At 46.5% G+C, this 27,787-nt stretch overlaps 1 protein-coding gene across 1 annotated transcript in view; it reads right to left on the reverse strand.

Moving 5' to 3' along the window:
- Window positions 1–27,787, reverse strand: part of gpc3 (glypican 3) — a 78,013-nt gene that overhangs the window by 23,096 nt on the left and 27,130 nt on the right. Inside the window, 1 exon segment of the mRNA XM_034543751.1 lies at window positions 2,320–3,005. Within this exon segment, the coding sequence (XP_034399642.1) occupies window positions 2,320–3,005 (686 nt within the window).

Here is a 27,787-nt window from a genome sequence, read left to right on the forward strand (position 1 = left end):
TAGACAATATATGTGGTCACTTTTTATTCTTGTCAGTTGTTTTCAGTGTGTGGACAAAAGAACTGAGGGCAGGGACTGTTCTCACTGAAGATTATTACATTAGGTATTTATTTGTAAAAAAAAAAGAAGGAAAAAATACATTTATTTTACCTTTTAGGATTATTATAGTTTTAAAAAGTCTTATTTTAAAGCCACTGTGTAAGATTTAAAAAACATATTAGGTAGGCGCCCCCCAGTGGTGGTATGATGAATTTAAAAAGGACACCGAGACACACCATGAATCTGTCGAGACTCTAGTCTAGTTGCATTAAATTCACTAGATAAATTAAAAAAATACACAGAATTACAATGACCAAAAACTAACACACAGGAGACGCATATTCGGTTGTGTTCACTGTAAGAAGTTGAAGTATAAATCATAAATCAAGAATAATCTGATTAAAACAATCTGCATTACTATTGTTCCTGCTCGATATGGCATCACCATGTGTAATGTAGGTGACAAGAAATAATTTATAGGTTGAAATATCTTTTTTAAACACTGCAACGGTCCTTTAATCCTGAAACGTATTCATCCAAATCCTAAACAGGTTCTTTGAGGTGAAGTAATCAGGTGTTGATATCCCAGGACTCCTCAGTGAGTGGTGACTGGAGCTGCCGTCTTAAGTAAACCCACACAGGACTTCTTTAATTTTGGAGAAGGATCACGCACGCACGCAGTGAGAGCAATTTCCCCCAAGTCAGCGATTCATGGATGCAGCCACGCCCTTGAGCTGTAGAGCAAGTGAGGTCAACCTGTGTGTTAATAAATGATGTCTTCTGAGTGGAAACCGCGGAGACTCGGGGGTGTGAGAGTGAAAAGTTCAGCGGATCTACGGGAACAAAAAGCCCATCCAGCTCTGGCAGAGAGAAAAAAAAAAATAGTGTTTCATATTTCATGAGCACTTCTCCCTGACTTCACATGTGGGCTACGAACAAACTTGACGGTTTAATCGGAGTTGAGAACACACACATAACGGGTCAGCGCTGCCAAGGAGTGAGACATTGCGGGAGCATCGGTCCGACTGCCTCCCTCCCTCGCCCTGCCATTATTTCCCACTCTCTTCATTCAGCTGCAGTCCAAGCCAAACGTTTGCGTCCGCTGTAGCCGTGAAGCAGTCGGAGACTTCGGCTTCTTTAATGGAGGGAAGAGATGTAGCCTGGATGGCTCATCCTCCCTTACTCGGACCTGAAATGAAATGTGCCGTCTCCAGCGTCCTCATTCATTTCAATGGGAGCACTAAGGTGTCGCATTAGCTATCTGTCAAAAAATAAAACTGGCTCGCTTTGCAGATTGAAAGAAGGGGTTTGTGATGATGTCTGATGCGGGTAAAGAAGAAACGCTGCAAATCAAATCTGGCAGATGCTGCAGTTTACAGTCTCGAGGCATAACGTTGTATCTTTGCATTAGCAAACATTATTTATATTGGGCGACTGCCAATTTAAACCTCAAAAGATAAACAAAGATGAACTTTAGTGGCGACAGTTGCAACTGCAGGCCCCTTTGAAGGTGTGGAATTGACTTAATTTAACTGGGTTCAATAAAAGGTTGTTATTATAAGGACATTTTGATTCTAAGATGCAACCTGTTAAAAATACTCGTTGACTATTCAAAATCTGAGCCATTAGTTGCTATGACATTAGTAAACCACCATGACATTAGTGATATCACTACAAAATGTTTTCATGCCGTTCATCCGTGCAGGAAGTCAGTCGACTGAAACCCTCTGAAGCCCAAACACACGCGTAGTTGATCAGTTTTGGTGCTAGTGTGTCACATTTATTCTACTGCGTGTCGAGACGGAGGGTAAGATGATTGTTATCACACCGTCTCATAGTGCTGTAAACTGTCAGCAGTGCAGTATTTTGGAGGCTGGAATACAGTCAATCACATCTTTAGGAACACACCCAATGCAGCTCTTGGGTTTTACAATGCAGTGCTGCGTGTGTGTGTGTGTGTGTCTGTGTGTGTGTGTGTGTGTGTGTGTGTGTGTGTGTGTGCGCGCCTATCATAGATCCAAAAGGAGAAACTGACAGAAGGGCAATAAAAAGAAACAATTACAAGTCTGTCTGCTACTTCAGCACCACGGACAGCGCCACGGATTTATCAATCCGTGGCGCAGTTAGGCTGCTGATATTTCAGAGCCATAGATTCTTAACTTGCACAAACCTCAGTCAGATAAAGGATCAATGAGTCAGGCAGACTGGATTCACATATTCAACTAAACCACCCCCGGACCCTCAAATGGGCTGCTGTGTGTATGAGTGTACTTGACTCACCAGGGCAGTGAGGCGGGTGCGGGCGTTCACAGCGTGCTTGAGGGCCAGTTTGATCATCGAAGGCAACCGAAGAACAACGGCCTCCATGTCCTGCTCCCCCCTCATGGCTCCGGCCAGCTTCCCCAGTCCGTCTACGTAGCTCCTCCAGTGCGGCTGCACCTCGGCCGCTCCCCCCAGGCAGCCGTGCATCACGGCCTGGCAGAAGCCCCTGCAGGCCGGTGGCCCCAGCAGGCCCTGGCAGTGCGGGCAGTACCACAGCCTCAACAGGGACCGGCCACAGTCCCGGCTGGGCCGCAGGTGGTCGGTGGTGTTGACCACCTCGATGCCCAGGTTCAGTGCCTGCAGAAAGACCCGCGTGGCCAGCAGGGAGCGGGACAGACGGGTCATCATCAGTTTGGGGTACGGGCCAAATGCTCCGGAGTCCTTCCAGGCTCCTCTTACACATTCCTCAGAAACGGAGGACGTGCTGCCGCCCAGCAGGTGGCGGTAGGCCAGAGGGAAGAGGCGACCGTAGAGCACCGCCACCATGTGGTCAACTGTGGAGTCCGAGCCCAGGATGTAGAGCGACAGGTCCAGGAAGAGCTGCCCCACTGTGCTCTGGGCTCCGCCCCCGAGACCTGGGAACTCCGACTTCAGCATGGCCAGCGTGAAGTTTCGGCCGTGACGCAGTACCAGGTCGAAGGCCTCTGTGGGAAAGAAAGAGAAACACACAAGGGAAGTCAGATAAGGGGGGTGGGGGGGAGGCGTTAAAAGCTGTTGCACTCATTCCTCAGTCATCACAACAACTACGCTGAGCTGTCAGAAGAAATAGGCAGTAATTTAGCTCAAAAACATTAAACACTAGAAAAGATGCAATTTCCCCCGAAACATGATCCCATCCTTAACGATCACAGTGAGAGAAAACTTCCCACGCACAGCCTCTCTTTACCTTTCTCCTTTTTCTCAATCTGTTATTTCCTCTAATAGGGCTGTTCACACAAGCATAGGACGAACACACACACACACACACACACACACACACACAGAGAGAGAGACAACGCTGCAAGAATAGACTATGGCTCGGAATATAAAAAGAGCAAAGCTCCTGGAAAAGATGAAAAGCAAGATCTGGGGATTGACCTTTCGATACAACTAAAGAGCGGACTAGAACTGAGCTCACAGGGTCTTAAAAAAAGAAGTCCCTTTTAAAAGAGAGTATTAATGTCAATATATTGGTCAGCGGGGAGATGCGTGAGCCAGTCTGCAGTGAGAGGAGCACACGGAGCATGCTGGAGGGGGGAGAACAATCACTGGCATTTTTTCAAGGCACACAGTGAAGTCTTATCAACAAGGTGGCACAAGAAGCGAGGGGCTCTATCATCGACCCCGTAGCACAATGAGCGAGGGCCCGACAAACAACAGAGGGGATTTAAAGCTCCATTACTGAACTTAGCGGGGGTGCTGAGAGTCAGTGAAATGAAGCTTTGGGCAGGAGAATAGCTGGGAATGCTGAAATCCCATTTATACCGCAGCTAGTCCGCTACATCACAAAGCAGTAGATAGTCACTACTGCTTTGTGTGTGCGGAGAGGGGAGGGAGCGCAGGTTAAAGGGATCCTTAGAGGAATTTTATTGCTTTCATGTGCCACAAAAGCTATAGCCATTTCATCTTTGTTATTTCATTTGAGTTTTTCTTGCTTGGCTAGTTTAATTTTCTTTCTGCTCATGCTTCTCCGAGGTCAAATGAAGACCGTCAGCCTACACGGAGCACACGGACAGTGCCGGGGAAAGGCGCGACACCTCGACACCTGATGTACAATGTGTTTCTCTGAGTGCAATCTCCGGGCACACGGGGGGGAGGGGGGTCCATTTCAGAATGGGACAATTTCTCAGGAGAGGAAAATGAACATCGGCCCCGCTCTCTGCACCCGCTGTGGTGCCTTCCTTTCTGCATGTTGTCAGCTTGAGTGGCAAGTGCTCTTATTTTGAAGCTTTACGACCCCGTATTAATTAACATATTTCTATCAACCATGCTTCTACAGCAGCGCAGAACGGACAAACCAAACATGGGCTATAAAGAGAGCTTTTTCCCCCCCCAAAGGCCACTGCAGTTCCCTACATGGGGGGGGGAACAGATGGATAAAGCAACCTCACCATTAGATGCCACCAAATCTCACACACTGCTCCTTTTAAAGCAACTGGCTCCAGAGAATCTTCAATTAGGGAAATTTTCCACACTGTCATCCAGCTGCGGCGTCGGTCGCAGCGGCCGTTGTTCAGCTGAAGTCGCGTCACCTCTAAATCTAGCGAGTCATTTATCCCCAAACAGTGTCAGGCTGTATACTTTTACATGTTGAACATGTGCGTGAAATAGGAAACTGGGTGGAAAAACAGCATGCGTGTTTAAAATAAACATTTGCGGATGTTTTGACGAGTGTGAGGAGGAGCACGGCCGGGAGCAGCGCACATCTGTTTGGGTTTTCGGGGCCACGGCCGCCCCGCTGAGTCTGAGGAGCACTTCCCTCTGTGATCAACGAGCAGACAGATGTGCAGAGTGCCAGTCGAGACGAGGAGACAGGCCAGGAGGAGGGAAGACACGCGCCCACACACACACACACACACACACACATACACACGCAGAGAGCAAACACACACACGTACATGCTCGATTCCTGGTAATTCCTCTTATATTTGGTTACTGATGGAAAGTTGAAGGCGGTGAGAAAAATGCACATCCACCTCAAAGCTATTTGCTTCCCCTCTGCTTGCTTTCTGTGAACATCAAACCCTGTGATTCAGCTGCTACCTGTAGTATCTCTTACACAACAAAGAGGAGAGCCACTTTGTAATGGTAAAGAGAAAGACTAGAGGGCTCTTCATAAATGCAATTCAGTGGCTCTAAGTAGCCCGGGTCATGGTACGAGCCGCTGCGAGCCCATTTCCTGCGTGCGCCGCTCACTTTCTTTCATCAGTGAAAGCCTGCGCGGGATCGGGTATCCTCTAATGGAGGGGAGAGGGGCTGCGTGTCAGGGCCCTGTGACATCCTGGATGCAGCCGGAGGAGGTCAAGAGCACACATTACCGGAGCGGGAGCCCGAGGCAACATATTGGGTCACGTTTAAAATTAGCAGAAGCATTTATTTTGTCAGTGTCACAGATGGAGACAGAAGGCCGGCTTGCTGGAAAACCGTTTCTCCTGTGAGACCGAAGGCTTTTTATGGACACATCACCAGCGCGGGGGGGGGGGGGGGTGTTATCTCTGCCTCTCCTCTTCTACATCCATCCACGCTCTCCAGCAGCCAGATAATGTTTACTCCAAGGGATTTAAGCCTCTCAGCTTCCATGTGCAAAACATGGATATCCACTAATTTGTGGAGTGTCCCGTTGCCATTGACACCGTTTCATCTACTTTATCTGCATATCACATCATTAATCATAGCCCCCGATTAAAATGTGATCGAGTCCTGCAGGTCGTCCAAAGTGTGAAAGAAAGCTCATAAATCTGCGTCATGTTGGGGGTCACTTACTGCCGACACCCAAGAGCTCTAAGTGACTCCCGCTCCGACATAAAACAGGCTTTTCACATAATCTATGAATGGCCTGTCAAATGAGCATATTTGATGTCGTCGAGGGCCATCAGTCAGTCAATCTCCGTCGCTCGGTACACGCCAGGCTGACTGACTGGCCACCGACTGCGGTTCGACGCGCTGCGGAGGCAGACATGCTCCTTGCGGCCGCATCAATCAGCTGCCCGTACACCTATTATCCCCACGAGAGGAAAACATCAATACATTACCCAGCCAATGAGACTAATCCATTTGGCTGACGGAGTGTCACCTCTAGCCGCCACGGGGATGGATGGAGAAGCCGCCGCCACCTGTTCCCGGTGACAAAACAGTACTTGTCCAGGACGCAGGGAGCGGACTGGCATGAGGGACGTTGACAAAGACGGGCGGAGGAAACCATGCGCATCTCCAAAGGGCCAGATTTCATATAATAAAGGAAGACGGACTATTTCCTTTAAAGCTTGTAGATTGTGAAATGTAGACTTAGAAAGAAAACAGTGGTCAAAATGACTTTTCTGCAGTGTGTCCGCAGTAAAAACCTGCTTATCCGTTTATTGAGCATACAGACGCGTGCACATGGCTGACACGTGCACAACCCTCCCAGCATGCTTTGCTTTCAGTGAGGGATTTCTTTTTAGCCTGTTTACAAGAAAAGCAGCATCTGCTCATTGACTGTAAACAATATGTTGTTTTTCCATACACATTTCACTCCACTCCCGCAGACCGACGCGTCCCAGGTAACCTGAGAGCAGCTCCACCTGACGAGCTACGTCTGAATCCGGGTGCCCCCGCGATTTGCGGGAGGGGAGGGGGAAGGGGGCTGTTTCCAGGAACGAAGCAGACAGGATGCTGGTAAGGCCCAGATAGCATCATCACCGGACCACGAGGGCCAGTAGACAGCGGGGCACAAACGAGACACGTATTAGGTTACTCCATCTGTTAAAGAGAGCAGCCCGTCCCACACACACATGCACACACGCACACGCATGCACACAGACGCACACGATGCAGTCCCGCGGTGACCAGGTGGTGAGGGCGTAGGCGAGCATTTGGCAAAGGTGGGAGACAGGTGTAAGGACTGCGGACACACACACACGGTTTTTCATTAATTTCTCTGCCTCCCAATGAGCTTCTGGAAAATGTTGAGAAAACATGAACAAATGAAGTGAAGAGGGGTTTTCTCAATCTCACACAGTGAGTCACACACTGAAATGATGTTGTTTAAAAAAAAATTATAACGTAAAAAGGCAAATAATGTTTTTGGAATTGCTCAATTAATTCTCTGATTCTTTGAGGCCTTTTTAACTTAAAACATTGTTTATTTGTTTAAGTGTCTGTTCTCCTTGTTCAACCTCAGTAGGCGATAATAATAATAACAACAAGCACAACAACAATAATAATAAGATCAGTTGGTTTTCATTAATCATGAAAATCTGACAAATGGTTTGTGTGTTACTTTAATTGTGGACTCAAAATAATCTTCATCCTCAAAATAATAAAATGTATACCCATACACATATATATATATATATATATACATATATATATATATATATATATATATATGATAATAATTTAATTATTTAGAGGAAGACATTTTTTATTTATATATATCTATATATATGGATATTCATTTAATTATTTAGAGGAAGAAGATATATACAGTATATATATATATATATATATATATATATATATAATAATATTAAAATACATCACATAATTTTAATTGATTATAAAAGAAGCCCAGAAACAAAAATGTTTCCATATCTTAATAAAAGAGGAAGCACTGGACACCCACAGACCAATACTGCTGGTCTCTCCTGCTGCAGACGATACCAGGCTGCTCCATCTGCCTCCATATTTCTATCGTCTGTCCCCGTTGACTCTGTTGATCTCTGGCGCTGCGGTCCTTGCTGAGATCAAAGTTGAGTCGTCTCAGACCAGGCAAGCGGGCGCTGTCAGAGGACACGGTGTACGGCAGAGTAGAGGACACAGTCAGGTGGGAAGGACGCGAGGGCAAAAGTGAACTGGAAAAACACAGCCGAGAGCTGCAGGGGAGGAGGACGAGGAGGAGGAGGAGGAAGGAGGGGGAGGAAGGGGTTTAGTGAATAGTGCCAAAACGAGAAACATTCAGCGAGGCAGGCTTTGAAGCTGCATTCAAAGACAGCTGGAGTCAAGCGGTGCCAGGGCTGGGAGACACCTTCCTCCACCTTCCTCGCCAAAACTCAGCCGCCGGTGAAAGAGACCTGACCCCCCCCCTCCCACACACACACACACCCCGATCAAACGCTTGCATCGTGGACAAAATACGCGTACAGTATAGATACAGCTTCGGACTGCGGAGAACTCTCTACCACTCTAAGTGAAAGGCTATTCCAATAACAGGCCGAGACAGGACACACACAGACACACACACACACACAGCTCGTGTTGCTCTCCAGGGTTGTGATTCGAGGACGAGGGTAAAAAGCCTGCAGCCCATCCAGAGTGGAGACGAGTGTGAGGGAAGATGAGCGAGGTCACGACAGCCACAGCTTGAGCGCTCCACTCCACATCGAGCATCCAGGCTCTATTAATCCAATATGCATCTCTGAGTAGATCCCGTGGTTGAGAACGAATACACTCCCACTCATTCACCCTCAGTCCATCTTTCCATCGTTCACGCTCGCGGCGCATCACGCCCATGCATCGGCCTCATTCTGCACAGCGAAATATTTGCTGTTGCTATTTCGTAAAGTGCTCCAACAGCAAAGGAACAATGAGATTCTTATTTGTATTTATTTTGAAATCTGCCTATAAAAAAAACAAACATAAAAGAGCGACGGACTGAACCGGAGCGAACTCGTGGAGGAAACGCAGCGAGGGGATACGCGCTGGTTTTTGAAGTTCTTGAAACAGATGGGTGCACAGTGTGAGACAGAGGGAGGGAGAAAGAGAGAGGGGGGGGGGGGGGAGAGGAGTGTGAGATGGGGAGGGAAGGAGATGGAGTGAGACAGTGAGGGTGCAGGAGGCCTGCTAGCGTCATTATGAGTGTGGAGCCGCAGTACAAGGAACTTTTCAGCCGGTTTAAAAGATGTTTAAAGAGACGATAAGACTATCCAGTCAGATTTGTGCCCCCCTTGCGTCCGACATGTTGTCGTCAACGCGACCTCAGAACAAATCAAACACGGGTGACATTACAATCATGGAGTCGTCCTCTGCCCCCCTGACGCTCGTGACGAGTGTGTGTGTGCACGGCGGAGAACAAATCCCAACCTTCCTTCTTAATTAATACAAGCTGAGTTTAATAAAAGATTAGAAAGGCCAGCGTGCTGGCTGTTATATGAGCTCCTTCACACAGAGTGAGAGAGTGCGACATGTACTGCGGTGTACCGCAAGATTACTCAAAGATGACGGTGTGTGTGTGTGTGATTGTGTTTGTAATTGACTGCCTGAACCCCTGAGGGTTGAAGGACATCAATGACAGTTTCATTACACACTGCAGAGTGTTCAGGCGGCGGTGTGTTTACCGTATCTCTTCCTGGTGACAATGTGGGTTCAAACACACTGAAACGGCACGCGTAAAAAAAAAAAACACCAGAAGTTTACTTTGGGGAAAAAAAGAGATTGCAAATTATCACACTATTTCATTTTCAGCAGGGATATTTCAACTACTTCAGTCTTAACTTTGCGAATGGAAGGACGGCCTCGGGGAGGAATAACATGCCAACCGACTTTGATGTGGAACTTTGAAAATGTGGAGCTTTCTTACCGGCAGCGGTGGAAAAAAGAAGAAGTGGTGGAGGAAGAGGAACTCGAGCTGAGCTTTTTGTGTCAGAAAGTAACCTTAACAGGCTGCGACAATTCATGAAGGGATGGAAACGCTGGACCTTGCGGTTCAGCAGCAGGCTGCAAACTGCAGCTCCCGGGTGTAACTGTCACCGCGGAGGGAGGCGTCAGGAGGGCACAGAGGTCAGGAGGCTGAGGAGGGCACAGAGGTCAGGAGGCTGAGGAGGGCACAGAGGTCAGGAGGCTGAGGAGGGCACAGAGGTCAGGAGGCTGAGGAGGAGACTGATCCGCAGGACGTAACTGAAGTAGCCAGAGGCCACTACAAAGAAGGTCAGAGGGAGGGATCGATCAATGCTGATTGGACGACGGCGGTTGACAGATCGACAGAGAAAACACTCCAGTAAAACTGGGAAAGTTATCAGAGTAAAGACACACGGCCGAGAGCTCTGGCAGCCATCTCGGAAACAAAAAAGGAGTGTTGGGAAACGGCAACAAGTGGAAGAGCGAGAAGACGGCTCGTGAAGCCAGACGCCAGAAGATGAAGGAGAATGCATTAGCGCGTACCGCTGCTCTGAGTGTAAGATGGAAGAATCCCCTCATCGCACAGACGGCCACAAAAAAGGGATGCCAGGAAGAAAGAAAGGGAAGAGTATGGAATGGGCTAAGACAGCGTTTTGCAAAGGGCTCATTTAAAAATTCATCAAATGGTTTCGTCACTTACTCTTCTTCACGGAGAACCATAAAGTGAACACACAATCGAGACAGTTAACGGTGCGCATTTAAACCTTTCATGTCGCAGCTGACAGCAGATCAGCCTGCTGCTGCCTTTTCCTTCACCATCATACACAGTCTTGTTTTTCCTTTTTTAACCAAGCTTGTGTCTTGTAAACCTTTTTATCTCGACACGGTTTCTGCGTTCGGAGGCGGCGATGCAACTGCGAGCGAATGGCGTTAACCAATAAATTCAACCGACGGCAAACTTGGAGCGAATCTCTCGTGGACGGCTGTTCTCACGGCATCGGTGGAACGGATGAACACCGAATCTACGTTCTGAGGCGGAGACTCACGCGGGGGAGACGCGACAAAATGATGAGATGCTGTCGATAACCGTCGGCGACAAACGGAGATAGAAAAAACTAAATTAGAACAGGTTATCTGAAGAGAGACCAGAATCTGAAACACAACGTCGCTCTTCTGCTCTGTTCAAACAAGAAGTCAAGCTTTTGTTTAGCGGCTGCAGCCAACTATAAAAGCATAAGAGCTGGGTGGGTGGGATTGGTTTCAAGGACCGGCACATTCTCTCACTACTCTAATGCAGACTTGTGTTTCTCTGTGCGGGAACAATAGGGCCTGACCTGACAAAGCCTTGTCGGATTTAGTTTATTGTGTAAATCTGAGAGTTTCTTACGCAATATAGAGAGCCGTTGTGAAGAATGTCTACCAGCGTAACCTTGGACACGTTGGTTTAACTGGTTTTCAGTCAAGGCTTCAGGCCACCACCCACTATGAGCACTGTATATTTTTCCATACTGATATCAATTATGTGAAAGGATGCTGCTGTCTAAAACTAGCTCATTTAAAATGCAGATGTGCAGGTGACCAGTCACCCCCCCCCCCCCCCCCCCCACACACACACACACACACACACACACACTGGGACGCAGCTGTGTTTCTGCTGCGTTTGTAATTACGCGACTGTTTGCAAATCATTATTATTATCAGTGTCCTTTTTTTTTTTTTTTTTTACTATAATTAGCGCCTCGCGCGTGAAAGCCTCCGCCAACCAGTCAAGATGTAGTTTACATTCGAGTCTGTCCAACAGATGTCTTATCTTGTCATAACTAGCATAGTCATTGTTGAATAAAAAAAAAGGGTTTTGTGGGGTCCTTGACGTTGGGACGGACAGACAACCCCAAACACAGGAAAACATGGTATGCTAATATTGAGTCATGAAACCATAGACAACTGCTTTAGAGCTTACCTCACAGTCACAACTGGGACCAATGGATTAATTAATGGGAGTGGAGTGTCGCTATAAACCAGCGTCACTGACCACCAGCTGGAAGAAGGAGCCCGAACCCAAAGAGGTTGCTCTCTGTCGGTACGTACCGCAGATGAATTGGCTTCAGTTGCTGCTGGCATGTGGTTGGAGTATTTATTTTCCATGACTGTTTTACTACCCCGCAGTAAAATATTGATATGGCACCAACCCCAGTAAATGAGTTTAACAACGCCCCTGAAGTCCTACAAACACACCAGATGTCCTGAGATTTGGGGATTATATCAGTTTATGAAACAAAAGAGAGAAACGATTAATCTCCCAACCAAAAGGGACGAGGCCTTCTGATCTCAAACTGAAAGAAATCCCTCTTTGCCCACAAAAAACCTTTTGAATCTGAAAGCAAATATTTTCTTAAGCGCGACGGCACAGTGGCAGACAAATTAAATTGTACCAGCAGATGAACATTGATGACGGGAGTAAAAGCCTCTCTGGGTTTGTAAAACACACAAGCATGATTGGCACCCAATTCAATCGGCAAAACAACAGAGCAGACATCCCCATGCTGCTTTTTGACATCTGGAGAAGAAAAAAAAATTGCATTTGGCTTCGTGCCAGTCACAAGCATCCTTTTGAGCTGGAAACATCACAGCCTGGTTAAAGCCTTTTAACAGGACATTCAAATGTGCCTCGCTGCTGTAATTTACCGCAACATTGCGTCTCCTGAAAATTGTCATTATGGTGTGTGGCATAATCACCCTTTTAAATTCCGCAAGGTGAGGAAGAAATGTGTGCGGAGAGGCATCAGGAGAAAAGCAGAGAGGATGCGGATTAGAAAGCGAAAGTAGCGCAGACAACAACAGCAGAGACGTGAGATGGAAACAGGCTAGTTGGCACATTTGCTCCCCGGGCTTCTTCGTGTTTTCTGTTCTCTGTGCCATTTACTCCTCTGAGGTTTATACTTAGTTTCAATAGATTAAGCCTTAATTATTAAGGGTTTTTGAAGAGGGGGGGGGCTAATTGTCAATTAGCAGGCTTGTTAGTTGGCTGTTAACGGGACGGACGGTAAAAGTAATTCTGCAATCCTCACCTTCTTTAGCGGAGCAGTCAGTCCTCCGACTAGAGGATTCAGTTGGTTTTGGGCTCTCCGGTTCATTCAAATGACATGTCGGAGCCGTCGAGAACGACTTGCTGTTGGAGTTTGCATGTCAAAGTTTACAGAAGATGAACTCAACCAAATGATTTGCGAGGATTAAAATGCGAGAAAAAAAAAAGAAGAAGAAAAATTTGAGCGCACACGTTTGAATTTTAATAAATGAGACACAATGTGTTAATTCATTTTAATTAATTAAGTTTAGAGGTGCTGGCAGAGATAAACGTACAGCCTTGGTGCTAAGTTAGAATAATCACCATACGGGGTGGTATCAATCTTCTGCACCCTGAGCAGATCATTTGAATCAGGGAGCTACAACATGCAGGGCAGAAGCTCTCCAGGGGTGGGGTTTAATATTGAACAAAACAAAAAGCAATGCTACTCACAGTTAACAGAGATATAGTGAGGTCAAATAGAAGTAAATATCACAATTGAACTCATTTTTGTGCTCAACGTAAAATGAAATTGTCCTGTTTGCCTTCAGGAGGCTGAGAGAGTCTTGATGAGCGGTTACGCTGCTGAAGCATTATGTAAATAAGCATCCACCTCTTCCTCCCATGACCGTGTGACTTTGCACCAAGCGGCACTTGATTTGTTCCCCCTTGTTCGTCTGTCTTTGTAATACGGGAGGGTCGTACAAAAGGAGACTGACGGAAATAATGATCTTCTTCGTCTTCGTCTCTGCAGCTGAAAAAAAACAAACTTTGTGGCCCGCTAGTACGCCACTTCTTCCTCCTCTTCCTCTTCCTCTCCTGTCAGATCACTACAGTCGGGGTCTCTTGTTTGCTCACACAGTTGAGTTTCTGAGCCGTGTGTTTACTTCTCCGAGTTTATTGTTTATTGGTAAACAAGTGGCTAATTAAGTGATGCTGCTCAACCTGTGCTACTATAAATAGGTGAGCGTTAGGCTGTTGTACATGATGGAGAAGGGGCGGGGAAGGGGGGGGGGGGGGGGGGGGGGGGGGGGGCTCTTTGTTGTTTTGTGTGAGAGAGGAGATGAAAGACAAACGCCCACGCTGACTGAATGGCTGAGACGCACCTCATCCCACCTCCTCTTCCTCTCCCCCATCCACTTCCTCTTCTCTCTCTGTCTCACACACACACACACACACACACACAAATACACACACACAAATACACACACACACACACACACACACAGGGGCTCAGACACTCACAAACAGCCCAATAAGTTCCTGGTTTGACCAAAGGCAGACGCACACACATGCTGCAGTTTGTCTTTCTCTCCTCTGTCTTTACTTTGCTTCTTGTCTCCATTAATTAGAGCTGCTCTAACCTTCAGCGCTGCCCTCCCCTTCCTCCCCTTCTCCTCGCCTCTCCACCCCCCAAACCCGGCCTTCATCCATCTTCATACGGCGGAATAAAAAAAATGAAAGTGGTGAAACATTTTTTTTTTGTGGGGATGGGAAACAATGGTGAGAGTCCCAGCGCTGCGCTGCGTCGGTCTATTTATCTCCAGGTAAAGATGTTTCTCATCCCCTGCTTTTCCTCTCCCCCTTCCTAATCCTGTACTCCCACAGCCCCGGTGCTCCTCTTCAGTCGCCTCACCCCCTCCTCCTTGTACTCCTCCTCCTCCTCCTCCTCCTCCTCCTCCTCTGGGAATCACCTGAGAAATCCATACCATATATATCTGGACCTCTGGAAACAGCAACACTTTTAATTTTTAATCAGCCTCGGTCAGAGGGGACCTGGCTTTTTCCGCTCCCATTCTCCCACCAACTTCTCTCACCTTCACTCCCTGCCTCTCTCTCTCTCTCTCTCTAAAACTCACCCACGCACACCACATCCCTGTCTCCCTTCCCAAAGTCACGGTGATGAATGGGTGAGCACTGCCATCTCCGTGCCCACTAGCGAGAGGCAGAGGCCGGTTAGCGCGGCTCAGACGCTCTCGGGATCGCAGGCAGGGAGTAGAGTAATTAATCCAGGAGGATGGGAGGCAGGGTTGCAGGACATACTGTGAGTTTCAGGATACTGTGCGTGTGTGTGTGTGCGTCGGAGCACATTATTGGAAACAAGGGATAGAAACTAAAGACAGGTTTTTTTCTGCGTAGAACTGGGGGTGGCATGTTTCAGAGCACAAGGTTAGCCTGTGTGTGTGTGTGAGGAGGGGGGGGGGGGGTGAGCTCCTTAAATAAACACCACTTGGGTACAGACAGGAGCAGCCAGAGGCAACACATAGAAGACTGTCCTTGAACTCCAGGGTCAAACACTCTCAAACAGCACAACACACACACACACACACACACGCAATGAATTCAGACATCAGCGAGGATGGAGGCCGAGGCTCAGTAGAGCCTTTTCAAAACTGTGAAGGAGGGGTGCGAGCTGTTATTTCGGCTCCTTTGTTTGAGTAAATCCATTTTGGTGCCGTTACTCAGAATAATCAGTAAACTCTAATTGTCTGCGGACGGCGGGGAGGACTCCAAATGAAATCGCATGCACCGTGATAAGAGAGTCTCGTGGACAACTACGAAGCAAATGAAAGATGAGTTTGGAGTTGGGTGTATAAACAGGTGTGTTCTCCATCAACGATCCATGTTAATTGGACCAATCCATTACCCACTTTGACGTGCTTAATGTTTCGGGGGATGACCGATTAGGGCAGCGCGGAGCGCCGTACACAGGCGCCTGGCTGGGTTCCTCTGGTCCGTGACGTCTAACCAGGGGCTACAGCTCCATGCATCATTAGACCTGGCCTAGCCGGCATACCAATCACATGTCCCCATAGCCCTAATAGGATAGCCGATGGGGAAAGAGAGGAAATGGCTTCGATGCTGTAGAGAAAGAGAGTGTGGTCTCCCGGGTTTTTTCTCCCCGCGTGCACATATTAATGGACGAGGCCGAAGCAATTACACCGCGAATAAAGCAGGGGAGGAAATACGGCGGAAAAAAACTTCCGGGAAACGAGGGTGAAAAATATTGGAAATTGCAGCCAACATGAAAAACATGTGTGAGTGTACAGCGAGAAGGGGGGGGGGGGGTCACTGACAGTGCAGGCCTTGTAGGGGAGTGGAAACTGTGCTCCGGTGCCTAGCGCCGAGCTTTTATCCATCTCTGGCACGCAGCAGCCGGCAGATCGGCTGCAACACTTACGCTTGAGGTGGAGACGGAAAGTCTGCAGCCATGCTGGCGGCTCTGTGAGGCCGCACTTATACACCGTGGAGCTTCGAGCTGGACGCCAACACGCTCACAATGGCAGCCACCTCAGCCCGTTAGCATTCGTGCGGCCGAGGCTGGCGGGAGGTCGTTGGTAAAGGGGTCCACAAAGTCATTCCAATGCATGCAGAGGGGAACATGAATTTGAACACTACCACGCAGCTAGCCTCCTCTTCGGCTGTCCCGAAAGCAGGTACATGTGGGTGTCGAGCTGCAAGCCCACATGACGGGACCCATTTCTTCAGACAGGAGGAGCAATCAGCAGCACAGCCTAGGGGGGTGCCAGTGAAAGGGAGCACACACGCAGTCCCAGAGGACAGACAGCTATTACAGCACAGGAAATACAATCATCGACGAGCCTCGAGGCTAAATGTGAGATTCGGCAACAGCAGGAGGAGTCGGGTCCTTTTCAAGTCCGACCAGCGATCCTTACTGGCTCGTAAACACGTATGAAGCGCTTGAAGATCCGAACAAAGATGCTCGTCCACCTATTGAGAACCAGTGTTGACGCGGCGAGCTGTATTATAAGTGTGAAAAGACAGGAACGGGGTTTTCTCCATCATTCTTCTCTTTACCAGACTTTTAGGGAGCAAGCTTGTAGCTGCTGGTTTCCAGTGCGATGCGATGAGGGAGTAGAATGGAGAGACTGAATGAAAGAGGAGGAGGAGGGATGAGTGGAGATGAGAGGTCACAGCGGAGGGGGGAGCAAACCGACAGATATGGAAATTAAGTCAAGAGGAAGGCAGAGATAGAACTTTTCCTTTGCTTTCTCTTTGTATTTACCCTTCAAAAAAAAAAAGAGAGAGAGCGCGAGGCCTAATAAAACATTTATCATTCCAGGAAAGCTCTTTAATGTCTTTGACATTAAAAGGCAGAAAGGAGGGAGAGAGAGATGAAAAGAGAGAGACAGAGGGGGGGTTGAATGGTGTGTATATCTCGGAGCAGATGGTGGTGAAAGGTGGAGGAGTGACGGGGCTCGAGGAGGCAGAGGACAAGAAATCAGAGGCAAAGGTGTGAAAGGTGAGTGCAGTTAAAAGGAGAGTCTGGAGATGAGCAGCAGCTGAAGGAATAATCGGATTCACATCACTCAGTGTGTCGGATCTTGGATGATTCAGGGTTGATTTGTGAAAATGAACAAACCTGTGCAGCTGAAAAAAAAAATAAACAACAACAAGACGAGAGCAAACCTTTTTCTATACAAGTTTATGAGTCAATAGCTGACTTTAAGGGGTTATGTAACACCTGAAAATGTGTTTTTCTGCCGACCTCCGTTGCTTTAACTTCTCACTTTGCTGCATTGATGTGCATACAGTATATGCGGCCGAGGACCGTGTGACCTCGCTGTTGGGCGTGGCTGCGGGTGCAACAAGGCACATCTCGGACCACAAGCATCACCCATCAGTGACGCTGGCACCTTTCCACCATCGAGTGAAGCAAAACACTCAATAACAAAAGTTATAATCTTTGAGATTTTCATGAACTCAAACCCACTTTTTCATCATATTCATGGCATTCAATGTCCTTACATTCAGTGATTATTTCTCTATTGTAGCCATCTTTATTGGTGGTGGCAGGGTCCGCCATTTGCATGCTGTGTTCAGAGGAAGAACTATGCAGCGTGTAATCCGGCTCGTTGATAACAAACTCACGGTTCATCTGTTTGAATTAGGAGCCTGTATTGCTAGGTATTGCTTGTGGTACACTGTGCTGTCACACTGCCACAGATACACATACTGTCAGAAAGAACTGAGGTATGCTGTCACTTTGCAGTTGCTTTGACCAAAACCGTCAGACCCGAGTTGGAAAACGTGCACATGAAAATGCAGCTGCTGAATCAAGATGAATACGTTGTTTTGCTCAATGTTCCTCTCATCCACAAGGACAGAGGAAGAATAAAGACCCAAGAAGCATGCTTTGCTATATGAAGACGTGTTAGAAAAAAACTAAAAACAAAAACAAAACAAACACAAAACAAAACAAACACACGGAGACTCGTATTCAGACAATATGCAATTAAGTCTATGTTCCTCAGATGTGCCTATGCCTGAGATAAAGAAGAAAGAATGCATGAACTATTCAATCAGATATTTGCTCATAGTCGTCTGGCTTCAGTTATAGAATCTCAGATATGAGGCTTTTTGTTTGTTTTTTATGTTTTTGTCAAACAAATAATCATCAGCATTCAATCTCTCTTTTTCTCTCCTTTATAGTTCTGGAAAATGAGATGTTTTAGACCACAAAGAGTGTTTGTAGCAGTCAATGAGATTATGAGAGAAATATTTGTGCATTCTGTTTCATGTCTTTCTCAGAAAATGTGTGCCTGAAGTGATGCGAGAGGAGAAGATACCGAGTGACAGACGGACGCAGAATGAACCGGGAGAAATGAAAGCGAGGCAGACAAAGGGACCAGAACAGGGAATGGAAGAAACATCTCGCTCGTGTTCAATCATACACACAAACAGATGGACGGGGCGCTGAGCACAAACAGGAAGTAGTCGTCAGCGGTGTATCTTGGGCTCTGCGATGACATTCTGCACATTTAAAGAAGTGACACTGGGTGGGTGCTCCACGCAAACTGTGCCACTTAATTAAATAAGTCAACATTCGCGTTAATACTTACCCCCCACCCCCGACATAATAAATTATGATTATGAATGGTGTACGTCACCTTCTCCCACCTCTGCCCAGCTGTAAACAACATAACAACTGCAGACATATCACTTCTGCGGCGCACGTGTTTTCCACTGCTCTGGAGATAAATGTGCAGGCGATCAGCACTAACGTGTCACATGGTGACAGACATCTCAGAGGGTGACGCCAGTCAAGGCTGGCAGGCTGAAGGCAGCCGGCTGATGGAAACGTTTGAAAGTTCGGGAACTGTGATGATTGTTTTAAATGGGTCAACGAGAAAACACGAGACGGAATACCAAACAACTTTGTTACGTTTCCATCCGCCACTCGTGTTGCGGGGGCCGTCCTTTTGTTCTCCAACACGTCATTAATTCATCAGTTTATCCAATAATACAGGTGTGTGAAATTGTCATAATTAGCATCGTTTCGCGAGGCTACAGTGGCCATCGACCAACAAATTATAATCAGTTCCACCTCGAGTGCAAGTGGACATTTGTGCCAAATTTTAATAATTCTCCTCCGGGCGTTCCTGAGATATTGCGCTCACAAGAATGGAACTGACGTAGGGTCACGTTGGCCTTGACCTTTGACCCTTGACCACCAAATTCTAATCAGAGCATCCTTGAGTCCAGGTGGGCGTTTTTTTTTTGTGCCAAATTTCCCTCCAGGCGGTCCTGAGACACGATGTTCTGGTCACGGCTGTCACGGGAGCGGAGGCATACAAAATATATCGTATTACTTATTAGCACTCTTGTGACAAACTGAAAATACGCTTTGTCACTTTTTTGTATTTTTTGCCACGAGTTAAATGAGAAGATTTATGCCGTTCTCGGGTTTGTTTGCTAAATATGAAGCAAGAGCCAGCGGTCACGTAGCTTAGCTTAGCATAAAGCATCTAGAAAGGGCCAACAGCAGGCAAATGCTTCTTTTGATTTTTATAACCGAACAAGATATTGATATTAAGTATTATTAAGTGAGCGTTTGAGGTGCCAGTAGGTGGACTTTATTACATGCGGACAGACTACCTGTTTCCAGTCTTTATGTTTTTACGCTTTAGGCTATTCTCTTGTTTCTTCTTGTTTCTCAAAACTGCAAAATTCATACACATTATTCCTCTGGTCAGTCCAAAGATATTAGTAACCATGAACAACTCTCCCTCTCAAATGCAAAAACTAGAGCGCTTAAACTCTAATGTGTGATGTCATCAAGTATTTATGTGGCACTGCTCCATAGACATTGAATTAGGAAGTATAAGTATATGGGGTACAATTTCTATTTCACAACTGAGAACACTTCAGTAGAATAAAGATAATTTATATATAAAAGTGGGTCCACAAAGTCAGTCGCCCATTTATCATCTATGGACTTATACGAATGCAGATAAGACAATAATGAAACTTACTTCTCTGGCGTCTGGCTTTAGCTTGTGTTCACACATTTCTTTTAAGGCCATTGAAATAACATGTTTGAATTCTTGATTTAGGTGTTGCTCCCCTTTAAGGTTGGCATAACGCTTTGGACACCATCAAAAGGAAAACTTCTCTCGCAGTCCAACAGCCTGAAGCATCCGCACTTCAGGTGATGAATATGTATATCGTAATAGCGTGACAGAGCCAAAGCACAACTAGGCGACAATTGTTAACACGCCCATTAAAGCGACGGCGTCCGCCAACTGAGCGGACAGCGGAGGCTCGCTGCTCCTCGCTCTGATACGCAGCTTCAGCTCACACAGCGTTCGATGGACTTTTGAAGGAATCATCAAAGGAAACGGCACCGCCGGGGCGCTCGGAGAGAGCGAAGAAAGAGTTTCACGCACGCTCGTCGGCACATCCGTCATTCAGACATGAGTTCAATAGGGAAGTTATGATCTCTGCTGTGGCTTTCTGATGGTATGCAATGCCTCCCTGTTGTTTTGAAGCATCTCATATACTCAAAATACAAAGTGTGTCTACTCAGTAATATATATATATATGTGTATACAAATGCTGAAATGTTCTATTCAAAGATGCAGTCTGGTGTTTTGACAGGCAGCGTGTGATGCTGCAAAGCATCTGCTCCGTGTTGTCAGTCTCGTCTGCAAAGAGCAGACACGCCGACGACGGCATGCAGTAAATCCATCAGCTGGACGAGGACACGCAGAGACACGCAGAGACACGCGGCCGACGCCGACTCGTTTGTGCCATTTGCTTTTCTGGTTGCTTCCACCGGCTGCAGAAATGTAAAGTGGCATGGAAAGAAAAACATACACGTGGGTAAAAACAAAGTCACTTTGGAAGAGACCACATCATTTGCTGTGTTTTTGTGTAATTAAAGAGCGATCGGGTGATTCAATTTCCCTATTGCAAGATGTGTTTCTACACTGCTGAGCTGTGACCGCCCTGTGATCGTGTTCACAGAGTCACTCCTGGTGGTGTGTGTGTGTGTTGCACGTTGTATCACACACAGGCCTGCGTCCGTAGTATTTCAGAGGAACCCTTTTCATCAAATATGTTTCCCAGCTTTTAAATATTCTTGTTTGAGAATTGGTTATATTTCAAAAGCCATGTTTTAAGATAACGCTGGACCTGGCCCGTGGTTGCACTGGATCCCTGAGCCTATAATCCCAGATGAGCCAGATCACAGAGAAACCTGCAGGCCAATTCAAACTGAAGTCTGGACTGAGGACTAAAGGTGCTTTGTCATTTTGAAATATCCGAGCTCAGCTGGATAAGGCCAACGATACTTTTGGGAAAAAAATCTGCACTTTTACTGATAATAATTCTACCTGTATTCCCAAAAAGAAAAACAGAAATCAGACACAGTTGGGGACATTTATCTGCAGAAAGAATAATGTTATTATATTATTATATAATAAGTATATTTAGCTCATAATACTGCAGTATCTTTCACATTGATCTATTTCGCACTGTAACTTAAGGATCCTTTTCCACCACGGTCATATTCAGAGATGAAAGTATCTACTTTCATATTCTCTTGTTAATGTAAGCCTGTTGTGTTCAACCCGTTCTCACTCCCAATGCGACAAATGCCGTCATTCGATCGGTGCTGCTCGGCATCCGACACCGACGCCCGGAGGAACTAACTCCAATGTAAACACACCCGCGTCAATAATATACTATGAAGTCCATGTGGGGCGTACGGGGGGGGGGGGGAGAGATGGACGGGACAAACCAACACAGGACTGTCATCAAGGAGACCATTGTTCATGTCCCGCAGGAAACTCAAATAGAATGTTTTCATTCTGTGTTGTAACTCTTTGTATTCTTGTACATTTTGAGTGAATTGTATTTTACTGGAACGAGGAATTGTATTTTTTAAGTACTGTAGTCGTGCAGTTCACATGTTATAGGCTTTTTACCACGTGTCATAAAGGGGAATGTGGAGGATATTTGATGTAGATGGTATGATATTGTTGACTGTTACAGAAAAAAAAAAAACATCTTTGCTTGCTTTGAACATGTTTTTTTTTTTTAATAATACAGCTTGAACCAGATACATTTTTTTTTTACATCAAGTAAGGTTTCATGAAAGTAAGAGCATATTTCCACCTGAGAAGAACCCTGTAGAAGTCCCTCCAGCTCTGATCATGTGATCACAGCGCAGAGAGACTTAAGAGTGGCCCCCGACAGCCTCTGGGCCTGAGCCACGAGGGCTGAAGGTTCAGGTCTCACTGGGGGTCCCGTCACATTCTGCCTGCTTTAAGTAGCTCAGGCAAAGCCTGGACTATATGCATTGAGACACACACACACACACACACACACACACTCACACTCCTCCTGGGCCTTGTTCTTCCTATTGCTTTGGTCCACTGTGGGCTGCTACAGCCGGCAGTGTGTCTGTCACACAGTCTGCGCTGAGCCCAGCAGTCAGACCCTGGGGGGGAGTTCTGGTTCAGGCAGCCGCGCTCCAGCCTCCAGTGATCCCGCCATGACACGGCCCCGCCACTCCGTGAAATCAGAGCTGTGAGGTTGAGAGTTGCACTGTTCCACTTTAAGCCGTTACTGACTCAAGTGAAGTGAGGTCCTTGAACACACACACACACACACCTAATGCCTTCAAATTTTTACGGCGTCTCATTTTCACCCGATACTTGGAAAACGCGTCCGGATTCATGTAAAAAAAAAAACAACTAAACATATTCTGATGTTGATGCCAACATCCATTATAAAATAATTAAAACCTTCACGTTCAGAGGTAATTGGGTTTTTCTGAATTGTTCCAGTGCACTCAGCATCAGCACTGGCGTATGCTCCAATTTGTTCCAGGTATGTGGAGCAAAAAATGTAAAATCTGTCTTTCTCAGGTCAGTGGTCGCTCCGGGAAGCTGGAACCACAACATCCAGAAGTGTAGTCGATAAGCCAATGAAATTACAACATGGCCAACTCAAAGAACAGGCCTATATTTATTAATAAGAGCACCAAATATATTTAGAATTCATGAACGTCTCTAGAATCCACCGAAGAAGCAGCTGTTTGCGGCTCTCGCTCTCTCTCTCTCTCTCTCTCATCTGTGGGGGGCCACAGCGATGAAATTAGTACCGATAGCGCTATTAATAACCACAAAGAGCGAGCTGGATAAGAAACCTCTCTATTAATCCACGCTCCGTGTCAGTACTACGGGCCGCGCCGCAACACACACACACACACACAGTGCTGTCCATTATTCCTACAGCTAAACGATGGTCAGTCATGTCATGTCATATCTCGGCCAATGATGTCGTTTTATACTTGTTTTCTTTAAATCAACATTCAGTCGACTGTTACCAAGACGCGACCGATCAGATTCGACGATGTCAACCCTTCAGAGCACAAAGGCCTCCGTGATGTGACACACTGGTTTGTGGACTAGCGTTTTGAAGCCTTGAGTTGAGCATTTGGACCATCGCCGCCTTGGGTTCGGACCATCTTGACTGCAAAACGCCAAGATGTTTCAGGAGGTGTGCAGCACGTCTGTGCAGCTGCGCTGGCTTCAGGGTTCAAGGGTACAGGCGTGTTAGGTGCGGGTCCTTTCACGACTATATCCTTCTGCCTCTCCAGGTTGATGCAATCAAATACTTCTCCTATCTTGTTTTTATGTTCATGGAGGAGACAAAGTTTGAGGACTTTACTTCTACAAGGACAGCAGTCAAAGTCAGAATCCCCGCATCATGAAGTAAAGGCAGACATGCGTTCATTTGCATATTCATCACATTCCGCGTGCATCCAGCTAGAGGCCCTGTTTCCCTGTGCGAAACTAATAATGTGGGGCACGCTATTGTGCAAAGTTGAAGTGGTGACCTGAGAGCATGCATAAATGTCTGCTAAATAGCTTATTGATAAAATGTCATGACCGAAGACTAGAACCAAAAATGCACGACTCAAAGCAAAGTAACAACAAAAAAATCAACAAAAATCTCCGTTTTAATTAACTGGAAACATACAAACAGAAAATCTACATGAACAAAGTAACATAAAATTGTGACCTGGTGAAAAAAGAAGAATTCCATGGAAATGTCTGGTTCTCTGGCACAAAAGACAAGACGAACTGGCCCCGGACAAAGGGAGACGCAGACAATATATACACAGGGTGAGGGCACAGGAGGAAACAATCAGGAGGCAGCCAATCAGACCAGAGGAGAAACACACAAGGGGAGGAACAAGTTGCCTGAAACAAGAGGAGAGTTGACTTTCACAATAAAACAGGAAATCACGAGACAACATGGACACAAGAAACTGATTAATTTAACATGACAGTTTCCTGGACATGACATAAAACTGACACAGGTAGATTTATGAAAGCGGTTTAATGCATTTCTTGTTCTTTCAGCGCCCGTTCCCTCGCAATAATGTATGATTATGAAGAGTGGCTTTTTTTCTTTTTTTAGCTCAGATTCATTATGTTTTGTCCGTCATATACGACGTTTGAGGAATGTAATATTTTCAAAGCAATTTGGCTCTCGATACTTCCACATTATTATGTTCTATTGCATTAAATGTTTTCCAACATCTTGATATGCTTCTTTTTTTTTCTTCCTGCTTGCAGTTGAAACCTTTTTTCACATGCATATCTACGTATCAGAATCAGCCCGTGTCAAGGTTGGCGAGTCCGCCGCAGTTGAATAGAATCAAATCAAGCTCCGTCTTTGATGAGCTGATCAGTTCTACCGTCGTACAGTAGTTTGGGATAAGCGTGGCCCGAGTGTAGTTCGTTAAGAGACTTCAAAGGGGCTCTTTGAAACGAGGCCATGGAAATGCCAGAGCGCTGGTGGAGCGGCCGCCTGTCCTTTAAAGTTTGCTCTCGGCTCCCTCGGCTGCGTGTTAATGATGAACAGATAAGATATTCGACCGAGTGGCGTCGCCGTGCAGCCGTCTGCCCGCGCTCACCCCCTCTCTGCGCTCTCTAGTGCAAACCAGACATACGTGCACACTCGAAGGCGAAGCACGTGGGGTGAGCGTCTGTCTGGCCGCCATCGCGGAGCGTATAAAAGCAACCGATTGTTCTATTTCGAATAAAAAGGTCCGCTGAGATGCGGGTCCGCGGTTAGTGCGAGGCCATGGGCAGCTACTCTTATCTGGCAGTGGGGAAGGTTGGCTTGTATAATTATTTCCGCTGGCTTTGATCCAGAGCAGCCTCAGCTAGACACCTGTTGGCCTCTGGCTCCGTCTGAGGCCTGATAATTAGACCCACAACCGCGAAGCCTCGCCGCGCACACACACACACACACACACACGCTCAGAAACCAGTCATTCCCCATAAATACTCCGACAGAAAACCTACATTTGAAAGTGAGAACGGGTGAACTTTCTGTGGGGCGGCTCTCGCACTCGCAAGTGCGGCGTCCCGCTGGCGGAGTGACAGCCATCGTCAGTCTGCATTTCATTTCTCTGTTCTCCGCTTCCACGTCTCGCTGAGAGCCTCCCAGCTGCGGCGTCCCCCCACTGTCATTCAAACTGTGCAGACTTTCAAATGACATTGGCAGTCAAAGTCTCTCCTGGCGCGCAAACGACAGAAACAGCTATTGATTGTGCTCTCTTTTTTACACAGAAACTTATTCCTTTCAGATTTCATTCAGTTCGTGTTTCTCTTTTTATTTCATGTTGGATACAAAGAGAGCGAGAGAGAGACAGAGAGAGATTTCATTTTTTTTAAAGAATAATAATTTAGAGAGAAAGTCATTTCCTGACGTGCCTTGTCCTGTCCTTTCATTTCAGTACATTTCCAAGGCTTCACATTATTTTTCAAAGAACAGTGGAGCTCTCGGCCAGGGTGAACCAAAGACAGACAAAGAATCGGCCATGGCCAATTCCTACAATCAGCCGCACAGAAATCCTTGTTTTTCAGCAGCAACACAAAGTTCTTGGGCTACGAACATCTTTTGTCCACTGAAATTCAACAGGTGTCGACTTAAATATAAATATATACATTCATATATATATATATATATATATATATATATATATACTCAAACTAGATAGCAACGGGAATGCTCTAAACAGCTCTCTGTAACATCGAGACTCTTCTCAACTCTTACCTCTCTGTAAGCTTTTTAATTGAGGCTGCACCTTGTCAGTTATTCTCTGGTGTTAATGTGTCAGTGTAACTGTTGGCAGGGCTGTAAGAGTGAGCAGAGCGTTGGCTCAGCCAACATGACCCCCACAAAAGAACCAAAACATGTTACATAGACACTGAACAGTCACATAATATTCAACGACAAACCAGTCTGATCATTTCCTCCAATCAAACTCTATTCATTGACCCCAAAATTCTTACTTTGGCAACATTTTGGATGCTTAGATTTTGGGTTTGTGTCTGGCTGGACTTCTGGTCGATGCGAGGGGTTAATGGCTGTCGCAAATTAGATACCTGTGGAGGATTTCACCCGCTGGTCGCACCGCCACAGCACCGAGGCCGTGTCACGCGTTAATGACGCCCCCCGCACTCTTTCATGTACTCTGTGATGTGGAGCGACGCAGCTCTCACGGAGCTGGAGTCACATTCTGGTCACTTTTATTTTGCCTCGTATCATTACGGAGCAGGAGACGACCGCCTCGCTGTGATGGAGAGCGCCGATAGCAGCGAGCAGATGGTGGAGAACGACAGCGGGTCTTTGTTCGGCTTCCTAAGTGATGTCTTCACGAACAACAGCATCAGCCCGCGCAACGTGGCATTGTCTCATTTCAATCAGATGAGACAAGTGGATGAAGAAAAGATCATCGTTTGTCATACCAGTTAATGAGTGAGTTTTGACAGGAAGGCTTTGGCGTGGTTGACGTTAACTTAAGCAAGTAGGGACGCCCCCCCGAAACTCAGTTCTGAACGGGAACCGGTTCTGATTTAGTAAAAACAAGGAGCGTTGATAAGGTTCTGCTATCGGTACTTTAGACGTTACAGAGTGAGATCTCCTCGTCTCAAACCTCCTCTTTCTGTCTCTTTGTGCTTTACTCTGACACACACACACACACACACACACACACACACACACACACACACACACACACACACACACACACACACACACACACACACACACACACACACACACACACACACACACACACACACACACACACACACACACACACACAGACTCCGGCTTCAGCTCAGTACAGCGTGAGACGAGAGAAGGAAAAGATCTAAAGTGTGGCTTCATTTTACTCCAGTAGATGCTGAGAACTCTGGTATCAAATGCACCTCTAACAACCCTCACAAGTAAGTCAGCAGTTCCTCGTCCACACTGCAGGTAACGTTGGCAACGACATGCAGGGTTTGATAATAAGAATAGTCTAACAAATAAAAGCTAACCATGACTTTATTAACTGGTGAGCTGCAGTTGTATTTTAGAACTTCTTTGGAAACTGCTCAAACAAAATGTCGGTTCTTTTCTCAATTAATTGTCTTTTTGTTTCTCACAACATCATTTTAAAAAGCGATAAGAGTATTGACCGATAAGCAGTATCGTTAAGGGAACTATAATCGATAAAAATATTAACGACACCCATCCCGACTAACGAGTGACAATCGCATGTGGAAATGTGAACGAGCAGCGGCCTCCTGGACGAAAGCCTTGTGTTTGTTAGCAACATCCACTTAACCGGGTTCATGGTCGTATTTTGGTCTCTAACGACTGCACTGTGTTCACACGGTCTGGCGTTTGGCTCTAATAAACACGTCTGCGCTCACAGACGTGTTTATTAGAGCTTTTTTAAGGGGCACC

This window comes from Cyclopterus lumpus, chromosome 10, assembly GCF_009769545.1.
Source record: "Cyclopterus lumpus isolate fCycLum1 chromosome 10, fCycLum1.pri, whole genome shotgun sequence".
In the NCBI taxonomy this organism is placed as follows: domain Eukaryota; kingdom Metazoa; phylum Chordata; class Actinopteri; order Perciformes; family Cyclopteridae; genus Cyclopterus; species Cyclopterus lumpus.